The sequence below is a fragment of the Cyrtonyx montezumae genome, unplaced genomic scaffold (genome assembly GCF_038088225.1).
Source record: "Cyrtonyx montezumae isolate F1298 unplaced genomic scaffold, pur_monq_1.0 scaffold_26, whole genome shotgun sequence".
Taxonomy (NCBI): Eukaryota; Metazoa; Chordata; class Aves; order Galliformes; family Odontophoridae; genus Cyrtonyx; species Cyrtonyx montezumae.
Window position 1 is genome coordinate 1,645,035 of NW_027072003.1, and position 15,009 is coordinate 1,660,043.

The 15,009-nt window shown below is 53.0% G+C and overlaps 2 protein-coding genes across 2 annotated transcripts in view; one reads left to right on the forward strand and one right to left on the reverse strand.

Annotated features, from left to right (window-relative positions):
- MLN (motilin) overlaps positions 1-15,009 on the reverse strand; it is a 40,776-nt gene that overhangs the window by 15,490 nt on the left and 10,277 nt on the right. The gene's annotated exons all lie outside the window — the stretch shown is intronic.
- On the forward strand, positions 1,956-6,159 carry LOC136050995 (green-sensitive opsin). Its single transcript, XM_065740190.1, has 5 exons — positions 1,956-2,316; positions 3,989-4,157; positions 5,314-5,479; positions 5,604-5,843; positions 6,028-6,159. Exons 1-5 carry the CDS (start codon positions 1,956-1,958, stop codon positions 6,157-6,159), a joined length of 1,068 nt encoding a protein of 355 aa, XP_065596262.1.

Below are 15,009 nucleotides of genomic sequence, written 5' to 3' on the forward strand. Positions count from 1 at the left end.
GACATAGGACTCCTCCACATGAACCTCTTTCCCTCAATGGAAGATCTCATGGAAAGTCTAGGAGAGACCTAGATTGGGAATTTCATGACTGGTGGTTTCATGGGATGTGCAGGAAGATACTCGAGAGGCACAGATGTCTCATGAGGATCGCTTGTTCCGGGGCACCTGAGGCTGCTGTGACCCATTTATTCTTGCCATGTCCTAGTTCTGCTCCTCTGACCTATGCAGATGGATCAATGGGCCAGCGATTAGGGCATCATCCATCCTACCCACATCCCTCGGCCTTCCACTCCTGCCCTCTAGCTCCAAGCTGTTCCAGTCTTGCAGCCCTCATTCCTTCATCAAGATGCTGTTGACTTTTTCCATCGACGTTGTCTTGGTGGAGGGCAGCAGTGGGAAGGAGGCGAGCAGCTTACCGCATTAACAGATCAGGGCCATTAACGCCACCAGATGTCAGAGATTAATGGCAGAGCTTCACTAAGGCGCCTTAGGCAGGTCTCATGGAGAAGGAGCACCCATGACCCAGAAGGAAGAAATGGAAAAGAGCTTGGGCAGGATGGAGCACTGGTGCTCTGAGCTAGGGATGACCGTGCTGAGAAGGTTTCATGATCTTGTGTGCTCTGGAATGGGAATCTCACACTATAAGATGAGTGCTAAGAGACCAGGAGAAGTTTATTTCCATCCCAATGTGCCTACAGTCTGGTGCTGTACTCACTGCACCATCTCTGGAAGGAATTCAGGACTTCAGCATCACCACATTCTCTTTTCCTTCCCGCAGTGCATTCATACTCTGCTTCTCCAGCAAACAGCAGTATTTGGCCAGGCTACTTCTAGTATTGTGGCCAAAGACCCTTCCTAAGCACTGCCAACCTTGTGAAACTGCAACCAAGACAGGTGCCCAGCTACCTGGAAGGGGAGGAAGCACAGCTGGGAGACGATCATCACCACCTCCTCAGGACACCAGGAGGAAGACAGAAGAGGAAATCCAGCCCTTTGCACTCTAGCATGATCAGGGCACAACACAGCCAAGCTGCCCCCCAAGATGCTCTGTTAACCAAGGTGGCAGCCTTGGGGCTGGCAGCAGCTTCCCTTCCTGCCTTTGCACAGTGCTGTACATGTAGGTGGCCCTTACCCACATAGGCAGAGCCGAGCTGTGATGGAGATGTACCCAAACCACATGGTGCTCACATTGAACCAGGCACCTGAAGCACAGCATGGTTCTGCTGTTCCCCCAACAACTTGTCCAAGGGCAGTGAAGCAGAGATGGGTACCCCTCAGGCCCCAAATACCCCTGTGGAGTTCTTCAGCCACCCAGGGATGCCCCAATGGCTGTGATGTAACATGGACTCAAGCACAGACCCATTTCTTCCATCAGTCACCCAAAGGACCTGCTCCCCAACCCACCACCTCTCCTCCTACCTTTGCCTCTCTTCCAAAGGGCTCCCCAAGCCCTTCCCTTCCTCCCCACAACTCCTTAAACAACGTTAAACACTTACTGCCAATTAATACGCTTTAATGCAGGTTTTGGGGCCAACTGGCTACTTAGAGGGTGCTTAAACCATCAGCCCCTCTCAATCCCGTTGCCCTTGTCATACAAACTTAGCCTAGCCCCTAATCCAGCCTCCCCCCGCGCTCCCTCGAGGAGGTCCAAAGGTATAAAACCTCCCTCGGCACGCAGCACCGCCGGCCCCCGACACGGCGCAGGGCCAGCGCACCACCCCTCCATCCCCCCAGATTTACTGGTGTTCTTAGTCATTCATTAAATTTCAGAGCTGGGGAAGGGATCTTTTGGTGGGGGTATTTATTTATTATTTATTATCGTTGGGTTGTGACTTCCCTCCTTTTTTTTTTTTTTTTTTTGTAATTCGGTTCGAAGCAAAATTAATTACCATAGAGCACTTGATTAAAAAAAAAAGTACTCTTAAAAGAAAAGCAGCTGGCATAATACCAGCAGGATGAATGGGACAGAAGGTATCAACTTTTATGTGCCTATGTCCAACAAGACAGGGGTGGTGCGAAGCCCCTTCGAGTACCCCCAGTATTACCTAGCCGAGCCCTGGAAATACCGCCTTGTGTGTTGCTACATCTTCTTCCTCATCTCCACTGGTTTGCCCATCAACCTCCTCACCCTCCTGGTCACCTTCAAACACAAGAAGCTCCGGCAGCCACTCAACTACATCCTGGTCAACCTGGCGGTGGCTGACCTCTTCATGGCCTGCTTCGGCTTCACTGTCACCTTCTACACAGCCTGGAATGGATATTTCGTCTTCGGTCCTGTTGGCTGTGCTGTGGAGGGCTTCTTCGCCACTCTGGGAGGTAATGGCTGCAGAGTGGGAGTGGGGGGTGAGGGCCAGGCTGGGCAGAGGGTGGTTTTGCTTCTCTGTAGGCTTCGGAAACCCAATCCTGTAGCCTCGTGGGGCTGATGAGATGACCTTGGCTGCATAGGGCAGAGGTCTGCATGCAAGGCACTTCTTCCCTATGGCTAGAAGATGGGAATGAAAAAATGATTTATGCTAGCTTGATCTTGCTGCCAAGAAACACCCATCTCACCGCTATAGCATGATCATTGCAAAGAAATGGGAGGGCGTCCTGGTTTGCAGAATTAAACCTGGGATCGTTTGGCCAAGCTGCCCAGCATGAATCCAGGGGTCTTGGACCTAAGCTGCACAGCTAGCAAAGACCTGCTGGGGATAGCCACCCAGTGTCCTGGAGGCAACATCATGGATCTTTGCCACCTTCTTCCAAGGTAAAGCATTTGGGAGGATTCCAAGGGGAAAGAGACATCCCATAGTGGGAAAAGGACCTCACAGAGTGGATATGGGTGTGAAGAGGAGGACTGCAAAACAAGGGGAGTGGTGACAGCTCATCTGTGGGCAAAAAGCTGAGGTAGCCCCTACCAGAAGAGGCAGACAGCAGCATAAAGGGGGAGGAGGATTCCAGGTTTTGCCACAGATGCTCAGCTCTGCCCCACTTGCATTTGATTTGGTTTCTCTTGGGAGCTTCTTTATTTCATATCTCAGAGACACAAGTGTAGCTAACGCTTCACCCTTCAGAAAGCCCCTTTGCAAAACAGCAAAAATTCACTTTGCACTCTAAACCCACACAGCCACCCAGGCCCACACAACACCTTCTAATTTATCTGACAGCTGCAAATCTTTGTGCAGAGAACTCACAGCCACTGAGAGGACTTAACATTTTTTCCCCCTAGGTGGGGTATTTCCTGCAGTGATGCTGATCTGAACAAAAGATAGATATTCTGTTAGGCAAAACAAAGCAAGGCATCCTGATCAAAGCCAAGGACCAGGGAGGGGTTGGTCTTGCGCTCAGAAGTCTGTTTGGGTCTGCACCAGTTGTGAAAGCCTGCAGTACTTACACTTCCAATTTTCCTAGCTAGTAAAGAGAAGGAGGAGGCTCCTGAGCACGGGGAAGAAAGCTTGATGAGAAGCAGTCACTGAGCAGCAGGTCTCCAGTGAATCCTAGCACAGGGTGTAGTTATCAGCAGATTATCACAGCTGGGGGCATTAGCAGGCTTACAGCACTGACTAAATGCTCCCAATCCCCTGAAGTTTAATTATCCCTTATAAATACATGTGCATGCATGCCCACCCACACAGCCATCCCCCGATCCAGCGCTGGAGGAAGACTCATGAAATACACATTGAAAGGCACCAACAGGTTTGGACACATCTGGTATCTTTACCGGAAATTACACTTCCTTGCACTCAGGTGGAATTCTCCCTGGTGATTTTTTAAATGATTAAAACACCACAGTGGTCCTCTCCCCCATCACCAGCATCCCACCGAGGAGCAGATGCTCGGCTCAGCTCCCAACCTTTTGCACATTTGCAATAGGTTCTCAGTTATCGAATAGGATGCTGGTCATTTGATCCCTATCTCCTCTGCTCTTTGCTGTGCCCATGAAGGGAAGACCAAGCCTGGAGGAGCTCTCACCATCACCAGGCCCTCTCCTTTTCCTTCCCTGCTGCAGGCCAGGTTGCCCTCTGGTCCCTGGTGGTCTTGGCCATTGAGCGTTACATCGTTGTCTGCAAGCCCATGGGAAACTTCCGCTTCTCTGCCACCCATGCCATGATGGGCATTGCTTTCACCTGGGTCATGGCCTTCTCCTGTGCTGCTCCACCCCTCTTTGGCTGGTCCAGGTGAGTCGGGGTCCACAACCACCTTGGTGGGACAGGAGATGTGTTCCTGGCTATGTAAATTCTCAGGCTTCATCCAAGAGGCAATAGAGTGGGAGAGGGAAGTGCGTGCTCAGGTGTAAGACCCATGAGAGCACAGAATCTCCAGCTGTATCAGCCCTCCGTGGAACGAAGGGCTTCCCTAGGCACTGCTCATCCCACCACGCTGTGAAGGGTCCATCTCTCCATGCAGATCCTGAAGAGTATTTGAATGACCAGCCCAGTGCACTAGACAGCTGAACCTAGGAGCCAACCTGACTTGTGCCACTGCCCCAGCAGTGCTGCTGGGAGCCCCACAGGACTTTTCCCATAAGCTCTGCCATGCTTTCCCATCTGTCCTGCTCCCAACGCTGCACTGAATTTCGCTCATGCTTGCACACACATATCTGCCTCTTGCAGGCACCAACATCCTCTGCTAGGAGTCAGTGTATCACCCAGGGCACAGGGGATGAATAAGATGGAGGTGATTTCAGTCCCAATTAATGCTCTGCCACAGAGCTGCCCTGTGGGTTATAGCAAGCCCCTGCCACTTCCCTGGGTGTGGGCAGGAGGTGGCTTTGGAGCAACAAAACCCCGCCACTTCAACCCTGTGATGGGACAGAGGCAGTCAGCCCCTCTGACTTCCAGCCTTGGGTCAGCATCCCTGGCCAGGCAGGTCCTTGGCTGAATTGCACTGCACCCTTCAGCCAGGGCCACGACGACATGAGCTCAATACAACTGCAGGGATTGAGCTCCCAAGAGCCAGCAGCTCCCATCTCTGCTCAGCATCCCTCCATCTGCAGAGCTCCGAGCAGGTGGCTCCTGGCAGGCAAGTGCTCAGCCAAGTAGGAAGGAAATAAATAGCCCGCTGCCCGTGGGAGGGAGCAGTGTCACAACAAAACGATGCTGCACACCCAAGCGCAGTGTGTCAGCGTGGTGCAAGAGGCAGCACAGGAGCTGTGCTGCAAAGCCAGCGAGCACAGGAGCATGGGGCAACGAACAGGGGGCAGAGGAGAAGCCAGGGAGCAGTTCCTCCATGTGCCATTCTGGGAGAAACCCCACCCCTGGGGCAGCTGGTCCCCAGGAGGATCCCCTTTATTGTCAGGGTCCTGGTGATGACCCACACCTTTCTTGCTGGCAGGTACATGCCGGAGGGGATGCAGTGCTCCTGTGGCCCAGACTATTACACCCACAACCCTGACTACCACAACGAGTCCTACGTCCTCTACATGTTTGTCATCCACTTCATCATCCCGGTCGTGGTCATCTTTTTCTCCTATGGGCGCCTCATTTGCAAAGTCCGAGAGGTAACACCTGGGGCCAGGGGGCAGAGAGGTGGATGGGGACAGGGGGGAGTGCAAGCAGGGATGGGCATGTGGTGCCATGGGGGAGTAAAGCCGGGGGCTGCCCCTCACTGCCCCCCGCCCTCAGGCAGCCGCGCAGCAGCAGGAGTCAGCCACCACCCAGAAGGCAGAGAAGGAGGTGACACGGATGGTGATCCTGATGGTGCTGGGTTTCATGCTGGCCTGGACACCCTATGCCGTGGTGGCATTCTGGATCTTCACCAACAAGGGAGCGGACTTCACCGCCACGCTGATGGCAGTGCCTGCCTTCTTCTCCAAGAGCTCCTCTCTCTACAACCCCATCATCTACGTCCTCATGAACAAGCAGGTGAGATGTCCCAGGGCATGGCCTTGCCCCTGCCCTGGGCTCTGGGGTCACCATGGGCACCTTGATCCCCACCAGCTGCATCTCGGCCTGGGGAGCAGCAGAGCTCAGGGTCGCTGGCAGTTCTCAGCCCCCCAGCACATCCTCACCAACCTTGAGTGCCAACATTCTCCTTTTATCTTCCCAGTTCCGTAATTGCATGATCACCACAATCTGCTGTGGCAAGAACCCTTTTGGTGATGAAGATGTCTCCTCCACTGTATCCCAGAGCAAGACTGAGGTCTCCTCTGTCTCCTCCAGCCAAGTTTCACCTGCATAGACCATGGACAGTTTGAACTGGGTGACGGCCGAGCTCAAGGACCAAGACATCCCCACACCCTCATTCCACTCAGTCACTCCCCTGTGCACTGAAGTCCTCTCCTGCTGTCCTGCATCCTCCTGCCTGGCAAAGCAGCTGTGCATGTACTGCTGCTGCTTCCCTTGTCCCCACCCGTGTTGTCCCCTGGTGCCAACATGGCCCTCTGAGCTCTCCCACAGCCCATCCCCTGAGCACTACACACCCTGCACACTGACATCGTGATAAACCCATCCTGGGCACAAAAGCATGGGAAGAGGGGAAAGAGCAACCCAGGGTTGTTACGGGGAGAGGGGGGAGTCCCTTTGTAGCACCTGCTGGTCCACGAGGGAGAACTGACTCTCTGACCCAGGGTGTGTATGCAAACACCTTTCCCAAGGCTCCCACGTGCACATGCAGAGCTGCAAGGTGGGAAGCAAGGAGGGTAGATGCTCTTCCCACTGGTCACCATGTCTATCTGATGTTCTTCATCCTCTATAGCACCTCTTCAGGAAGCAAAACCCAGCCAGGTCTCTTCCCCAGCTCCTGGGATCTGCTCAGCATTTGGGGATATTCCCTACCCACCCCAAGTGCCAGCAAAGATCTCTGCGTGGCTCACATCACACAGTAAAAGCAGTGAGAAAGTCCAAACTTGAATATTCTCCTCCCTGCTTCACTATTAGCATCCCCCTCCCCCTGGTGTCCAAGGGAGTGTCAAAAAATAAGCATATGAAGGCAGCATCACTGCAAAACCCCCAACAGCATGAGCCTGTGCCCACAGTGATCCCAGCTGCCAGAGGATCCGTCCCTGCGGGGCTGCACATCCCACTGACGGCACCGCCGGCAGCGATCGATACCCGCGGTCTTTATAAATCAATATAACAAATGGAGCTGTGAGAGGGCTCTGCTTCAAGCCCAACTCCCCGTATCCCCAAGACAACACTGTAGATATATATATTTTTGTCTTGGAACCTGTAAATATTTGCTCACATCCTTTGAAGTCTCTATCGTTCTCGGCCCTTTCCTAGTCCCAGCTCTGAGGCACAAAACCGTCTCTCACCTTGGCTGCAGCTGGACATGCACTGCCAGCCTTGGTGGGTGGCACCGGTCCCCAAGCTCTTTCCTGTACATATTTTATAAATAAATAACACCGTGTCAGCGCAAGGACTTCTACAGCTGAGAAGTAGGGATTAAAAAAATAAGAAATAAACAGAAGCAGCACTGAGAAAAATAAAGATGCTCAGTCCTCGTCCTTTCTCTTGGGCTGCACAGATGAGATGCTGCTGTCCAGATGACAGGTCACCGTGATGCTGCAGGAGATGAGCCCGGAGCTCTCTCAGAAGGCAGGAAAAGGGGACCTGTGGGGTACTGAGCCCAGCTCACAGAGCTGAGACCAGTGACCGTCCCCAGAAGTGTAATGGTTTTACTGGCTGGAGCACCAAAAGGGTGAGAGGCAATAAGAGACATGGGGAGGGCAGAGGGCAGCTGCATCACAGCTGGGGGCAGAGGTGCTCTCTGTCCAGCCCAGCACCAGCCATTATTCTTTTCCCTTTCGTGTTTAAGCATCCCCCACATAGCCTTCAAATAAAGATTCATCAGAGCTCTTTCTGAAGAGGGGCCCTCTGAGCTAGCAGTGTTAAGGAACTGGCAGAGTCAGGAAGAGAGTGTTCCCTGTGTCAGGGAATCTGTAACCACGGGTGATCCCAACGGCACCCACTGCCCACATCCACCCCCTCCTTTCAGCACACATATGCCCCCTTCCACGCATTTTTCCTACTCCTTTCATCCCCAGCAACCAAAACCCATGGGCAACCCAAGTGCAGGGATACAGGAATAGAAGCTCTGAGCACAGATATGCTCTGGGGAGGGGCAAAGAATGCTGCCCCCCAACTCCAGCTCCCCCTGCAGCCAGCAGGACCCTGCCTGCATCAGCCTGAATTCAGGGCTTCTAGCGAGGACCCAGAGCTGGGGCACCACAGGAGTGGGTGTCAGCACTGATGGCTGTGCTGAGTGGCTCATTCCTCCCCTCCTGGGCATCAGGAGCCTCCTTCCTTGCACCACTAGTGCCATATCCTTCTTTGAGGTGAGGGAGAAGAGAGTGGAAGCACAGCAGCTGTTTTACACGTGGTGTCCAAAGGAAAGCCACTTGGTGCCATCCTACCTGTGGGCTTCTGAAAGCAACATGTCTGGGACAACGTCCCCATATAGTTAACAGATGTACAGTTAACGGAATAAGCAGTTCAAAGTAGCATGGTATTCACGATGTACAACTAGAAAGATCATCACAGCAGAAGGGAATAATTGAAAACAGTTGAAATGCTCACCTGTGTCCCAGTGGTGTCAGCCCTTAAATGGGGTCTGGGAGAGGTGGAATCAGACTCCACCCCTTCTGGTCATACGGGTGCATTGCCTTCACCTGTGCTCCCACAGCTGATAACCCTGTGCTCTCATGTCTTGCTTTGTATAAAATATTGCAGTTACCAGTGACTGTTGCATCTTGCAGTGATAGGATGGGAACTGGAGGGGGAGAGCAGCCCATGGGACAGGAACACCACGGTGGTGAGCTGAGGTTGTGCAGAAAAGGAGGGAATGGAGCACACTGCTCTGCTCGTGGTGCTGCAGCTGGCTGGGCAGCAGCAGATGTTTGCGGCAATGCCTTCGCCAGCTGTTTTGCCAGATGGGCAAAAGCTTTGCAAAAAGTTGGGTTTTCATTTTGTTGTCTTGTTTTGTTGTCAAACACTGCAAAGCAGGCAGAGGTCACGAGCATCAGGCCCATCCCTGCAGCCCCAGGGACACTTTGCAGTGGGAGTTCTCCTTAGGAACAGCTGTACCTCCTTGATGCACCCAGCACACTGCTCTCCTCCCCTTCAGCAAAACCCTGCAAACACTCTGAGCATCCAACCTGCATCTCTGCTTTCCCCAGGGCATGCCAGTTTGGCTCTCAGCGCACAGCAAGCATGCAGCCTGCCCCCAGGCAGCAAGGCCTCCCCTACAGCCCTGTGGATCCAGTCTCTCAGTTGCTGAATGCTTCCCTCTGAGGGCAGGTTTCCATTTTTCCTTCCCTGCACTTTGTTTTAAACACCATTGGAGGTGTGAAGTCATAATTTTCCCGCAGCCACGCTCCCCTCGTTTATCAGATCCAGGGGCTTTTAAAGATGTTCTTTATCGATCCAGCACTTATTTCTATGCGAACAATAGGAGAAGATGGTTAGTTCAGTTATTAAATTTAGAGAGCTGACAAAAGCAATCGGAAGATGTAACACTTAATAGATTATAAGGAGAAGCAGCAGGAGCCCAGACTCCTGACCCCATTTCAGATTGGTTCAGATGTGCATATATGTGTATGTATTTTTATTGCTTAGATGGCAGCATGACAAAATGGGACACTTGTGTTCATTGCCCCGAGGGAGTTAACTGATGGTGCAGCAGCTCACCCAGTCCGAATTCCAGAGGTTGTGCATGGGTTGCACAGGTGGGGACTATCCTGGGGTCAGAAAGCCCAGCAAAGGGCCCACAGAACTGGGAGCAGCTCCCAGTGTGGGGTAGAGCAGCAGTGCAGGATGGACCTGGCCCCATCTCATATGAATGGGGACACCTTGACCTTCCTCATGCTGGGGCTGTGGTTTGGTGGCATCAGTACATCAGTATTCATGAGGATTTGGGAAGGCAGAAAAATGGGAAGCTGATACCAAGATTTCTTAACTCATTTTCACACAGTTCAGCTTAATTCATCTTCATTACGTTTCCTTTTCACTAAAGTGCCTTACATTGCAAGGACAAGGCATCCAGTGACAGATTTTTTGTCCTTTAAAATTTGATGAAGCTCGTGTGTAGATCATATCTGAAACCAGCATGCTGGGTTGGCATAGCTATGAAATCAGCACTTGGTTAAACAGCTGGATCAGGAGCTACCCCCACACATATGTCTCAGGGTAGTGACAGCCCCAAGCCCCCAAAAAATCACTCAGAAGTTATTTCTTTCTCCTTTTCCATAAATGCATCGATATTTTCAGGCACTGCTTGCCTGCAAACAGCAAGGATAGTTGCAATCTCTCTCATTCACAGCAAAGAATTGCTTGCAGAGCAGATACCTTCTGCAGCCTGCGGTGGCTCAGCCCCTGGTTGCTGCTGCCTGAATCCACGTGTGTTTGAGAAAAGTGGCCAGACGTAGACCAGGAAACTGAGACAGCTGGAAATTCAGGCCCAAAGGGCATGTCAACGTCTTAACTCTTATCTGTGCTGCAGCTGGGATTGCTCCTCCTTACCAGAGTATTGCCATCATCTGTTTTAGGAAAACTGCAGTAATTGGCTCAATTCATTTGAAATCAGTTATCGTTTGTGCAAGCAGCAGCCAGGGGAAAAGCAGCTTGTAGTTAATAACATCTCTAATTTGGAGGCATCCTCGCAGCTGAGGGAGGTTCCTGTAGTGGTGACGACAGACATGAGGCTGCGGGGTGTGAGAGCAGGACCCATCCTGGTCCCATCCTGACCCTTCAGACCAGGCTGACTCGGGCTCCTCCCAGGATGGATTTATCTCACTGGAGTGCAGAAGCAGCAGCTGGGATGTTGGAGGGTACAGCCTCATCCATTTGTCTCTGCCAGAGGAAGGCATCTCCTTGTCCAGATGAACCAGCAGCTCTGGGGGCAGCAGGAATAAAAATCCCTCTTTCCCTCAGCACTGTCCCATTTAGAGCACTGAGGGGGAGTGGGGGTGGTCCCACCCCACTCCCAGTGACCCTGTCCCCATGGGGAGAAATTGCTCCCACACTGCTTTACGCATCTTTTTGGAATAGCTGCAGATGGTGGAGCTTGGTAAGGTCCAGATTTCTCCCTGCTCATATACGGCCCTGCAGCCTCTCCTCCCTGAGGCTGAGCCCAGAGGAGGTGCCTGAGAACCCACGCTGCTGCTGCATGGGCATCCCTGCCTGCTCAAAACCTCTCCAGATCCATCGCTGCTGCGTGTGTCACGTTAGCAGCAATGAAAGGATTCGAGCAGCAATTCCTTACTTTTATGAACAAATGGGCCTGGATGGATGATTCAGGCAGCATTCAATTGCCAGCAAGAAAGTGTCAGCAAAAATCCAGCCTCTTTCATGTAGGTGGATAACCGCAAATAAAAGCAGGGAATTATTAGCACTTAATACTTGGTGGTTTTTTTACTCCCTAGTGCTTTTCTCTGGTAGATGCCAGGCACTTCAGATAAGCTAACAGGCTGGGGGGGGGGGGGGGGGGGGGTGTGGCTTAGCTCTGCCAAGAGGCAATGGCAGCTTCGTGGTGAAACTCCAGGCACTGACACAATCCCCATCCCCATCCATTTCCTCATCTCCATCCCCATTCCCATCTCCATCCCCATTCCCATCACCTTCCCCTTCCCCATCTCCATCCCTATCCCCACTGCCCTCACCATCGCAATCCCCACCTTCATCTCCACCCCCTATCCTCATCCCCTTCCTCATTCCCACCGCCAGCCCTACCTCCATCCCCATCCCCATCCCTATCCACACCCTGGACTCTTCTGCCTAACCCCATGGATGGCACCAGCCCCTCTGCAGAGTGCCTTCCCCATGGATCTGGGGCTGCTCACATCTTTCAGCAGCCATGCGGACACACGCCAGCCTCCTCCAGACTCTTTATTTCCCCTTTATCAAGGCCGCCTATATTTTTCTTGTTCATCAGACTGACAAATGGGCAGAAAACAGACTCCTGGCTATTTCCTGCACAGGCTGCCCACTCCTCCTCTCCCCTCGGCAATGACTGAGAGCTGAAGAAGCAGAAATGGCATATAAATTTCCTCCCTCCTTTAATAAATACCTCTATTACCTCGTGCTTTCCCCAGCTCTCTGCTGGCTGCTGTGGGCTCGCTGCCCGCCAGGCAGACGTGATGCACTGAAACTAGTATTTCTATGGGGAAGGAGTGGGAGGAAGCAGGCAGGGTGCAAGGGGCTCAGGGCAGGAGGAAACCCCTCCCTTGGGTGTCTGCAGCGTGGGGAGCCCAGCGACTCCATTCATTGGGAAAAGTGGGGCTGGAGTTTGTCCTCTCTCCAGAAATCTGCCTTGGGCTGAGGGTGCCCTGTTGCTGTAGGGTTTGTCCCATGCACCCCACGCACCTGAGGTGGGCTCGAGAGCTAAAGGAGGGAGTCAAACCATGTGTAGCCTAAGCAAGATGTTGCAGTGGGAGGAGAAAGTTTGGACTGCAGTGGGAAATCCCTCTCTGGAGTGATTTACTCTTTGGTCAGCGGCGAGCAGCAGACTTCTGGTGCTGCCTCTCCGCTCAGGAGAAGACATGGTATGGGTGGCTCCTGCTGGAAAAGGGCTGACAGTGGAAAATCACAGTGCCCTGGGAAAGATGGAATCCTCTGCCACCCCTGCAGAAGGTTTCCAGCATGGGGAGAAACCTGGGGACCCAAAGGAGAGGCATTACTGGGATAGGGGCTACAAATGCTGAGCTGGATCTGTGTTGGAGCAGTCGTGTCCAGCTCCATTGTGTTGTGCAGAGCACAGGGCTTTGTCATGCTGTAATCCAATGACCTCCTTCCATGCTGAGCTGCCCCGAGCTCCCACGGATCCCTCTCTGCTGGGCAAAAGGACAGGAGAGCTAGAGCTGCTCCGATCTCAGGCTTGAGCATTGCAGCAGGGCAGAGAGCTCACCTCACTCCACCCCTGTCCCTGCTGGTCTGTAGGGAACATGGTTGGAGCAGCAAGCACCAGGCAAAGCTGCTGCCACTGCTGCCCATGGGCTGCAGGAGGGATTTTAGCAAAGCACTGCTCGGGGCTGACTGTGGCCTCGGAGATCAATACACATCCTCATTCCTGCCACTGCTCCTTGTGCCACCCTAATGCAGATGAAAAGTGCAAGGAGGCAGTGGTGCTTCAAGTCCCCTCTGAAGCAAGATTGCTGCTTTAATGCTGGTCTGTTCAGCATAGGATAAATCCTCTTTTGAGGCACTCCAGGAGAGCACCATCCCCTTCTCTTTGCTCTCCTTCACCCATGTACTGGGAAAGGAGCAGGAGATCTCACCATCACCTCTGGTCACAGCCATGGTTTGGGAGCTGCAGGAGTAAGCACCGACCCCAGATCTGCTCAGAGCCAAGCACATCACAGCCAGAAGCACCGCTGTCCCCTTGTCCCACTGCACAGCCACCCATGAGCTGCTCTCAGCTGCTGTCACCCTCAGACTGCATCAGTGTCAGTGCTTTGCAAAGCCTGAAACCCCCCACTGCGAGCAGCAGCGTCAGGAGGTGGCAGCCACCCAGTTCCAGCCCTTGGTGGATCACATCCATTTCCTGGAGTGTATTTAACTTCTAAATTTAACAAGCTCCTAAACAAGTAATAGCAGCAAGTGGCAGCGCCCGGCTCCCAACCTGCGAGTGGCATTTCAGGGGCCAGGCTGCCATCAGCACGAGCAATGGGAAATTTCTCAAACGTCTCTTTGATTTATGGCTCTCGTTAATTCTCCAGGAGGCCTGCGAGCCGCCCCGAGTGCACAGAACCTCGGAGGGATAAATAATTTAACAGGTGGTTAAATATTCCTTAGGGTGCAGAGAACATCGGTGGGAGCACGGATTTCAGGGGATAACACGGAACTGCAAATTGAGAGGATGAGGTGGGGAGGAGGCAGCCTGAACTCGGTGTTGCCATCGTCTCTTGGCTGCAAAACAGCAGTAGGACAGGGGCAGCAGGATGGCAGAGCTATTGGGGGGGAAAGGACTGGGCCATCCCACTGCTGCTGCATCGCCACCCAGCAGGGATCGGAGAACGGTTTGGGTTGGAAGGGACCTTAAAGGTCTTCCACCCGTGACATAGGCAGGATTGAGAGCTGGGAGCAGGTTTAGCTGAAGGTAGAGGAGAAATCTGCACCCAGGTGTGCTCTGGCACATGTGCAGTGAGGGCCATCCAAAAAACAGTGAAATGGGGAGAACAGAGGGAAAGGCCTGTAGTTCCCTGCTGGAACAACGTCTGTTTTGGTGACAGATGATGGCTGAAGGAGGATGCCTAGGGGACGGTTAGCCCCCAAGAGGCACAGAGGTTAGGATGCATCAACCCTCTGAGCAGAAGGAAATCAGGCAACCTTTGGGGTTCTGCTACCTGAAAATCATGGTGCAAGAGCCAGCACCAGGTGACCAAAGCAGAGCAGACTGACGGAGACAGAGGGGAGAACCAAAAATCCCAAGTGCTGCCATTGCAAGACTCCATCCAGACTTCAGTCCGCAGTCAGGAGGTGCTGGGGCTCCGAGGAGCTGTGGGGCAGAGCATCCCCACGGAGCTGAGCCAGCTGCGGGGGAGCCCAGCAGAGGTAGATGGCAGCAAAGCCTATTTCTTGTGGCAGCCAGGACGTGACAGCCCTGTCGCTGCTCCATAACCATCGAGCCACGCACTGCAGCAGTATTTAACAGTGGTCCAGTCCTTCGTTCTGCCCACGGTCTGATGAGTTTTCCATCTCGAGGCTCCTTTCCCCCGGGGCTCACTCCATCAGCATGACTCAGAGATTGGGATGGATCTTAGCCAGGAAGAAATTTGGTGTCTGTGTCTGCTGAGAGCCAGGAAGGAGAGTCCACATGCAGCCCCTGGCCCCAGAGGGTTTATCATAGCCACCCCTGATAAATGGATAATGAATAATTCACTGTTGGCTTTGGCTTTATGAAGTATTCATTGCATTCTAGCTTCCCAGGGTAATTAACTATCCTACGAGCCCCATGTAACACAACCCAGCCATAATCCATCTTCAAGACTTCATTAGCAGGTCCCTGTGCCACTTCGATAAATTAATGGGGATAAACACACGAACAAAGCTTTCCCCTCCCTGGTTGCTCAGCCACCATGGCACTTCCACCATG

Bases quoted from the DNA above. Each gene is read 5' to 3' on its own strand.
- LOC136050995 (XM_065740190.1), top strand. From the start codon at position 1,956: ATGAATGGGACAGAAGGTATCAACTTTTATGTGCCTATGTCCAACAAG. The intron at 4,158-5,313 runs GTGAGTCGGGGT...TCTTGCTGGCAG, and splicing joins CCCCTCTTTGGCTGGTCCAG to GTACATGCCGGAGGGGATGC. The intron at 5,844-6,027 runs GTGAGATGTCCC...TTATCTTCCCAG, and splicing joins ACGTCCTCATGAACAAGCAG to TTCCGTAATTGCATGATCAC.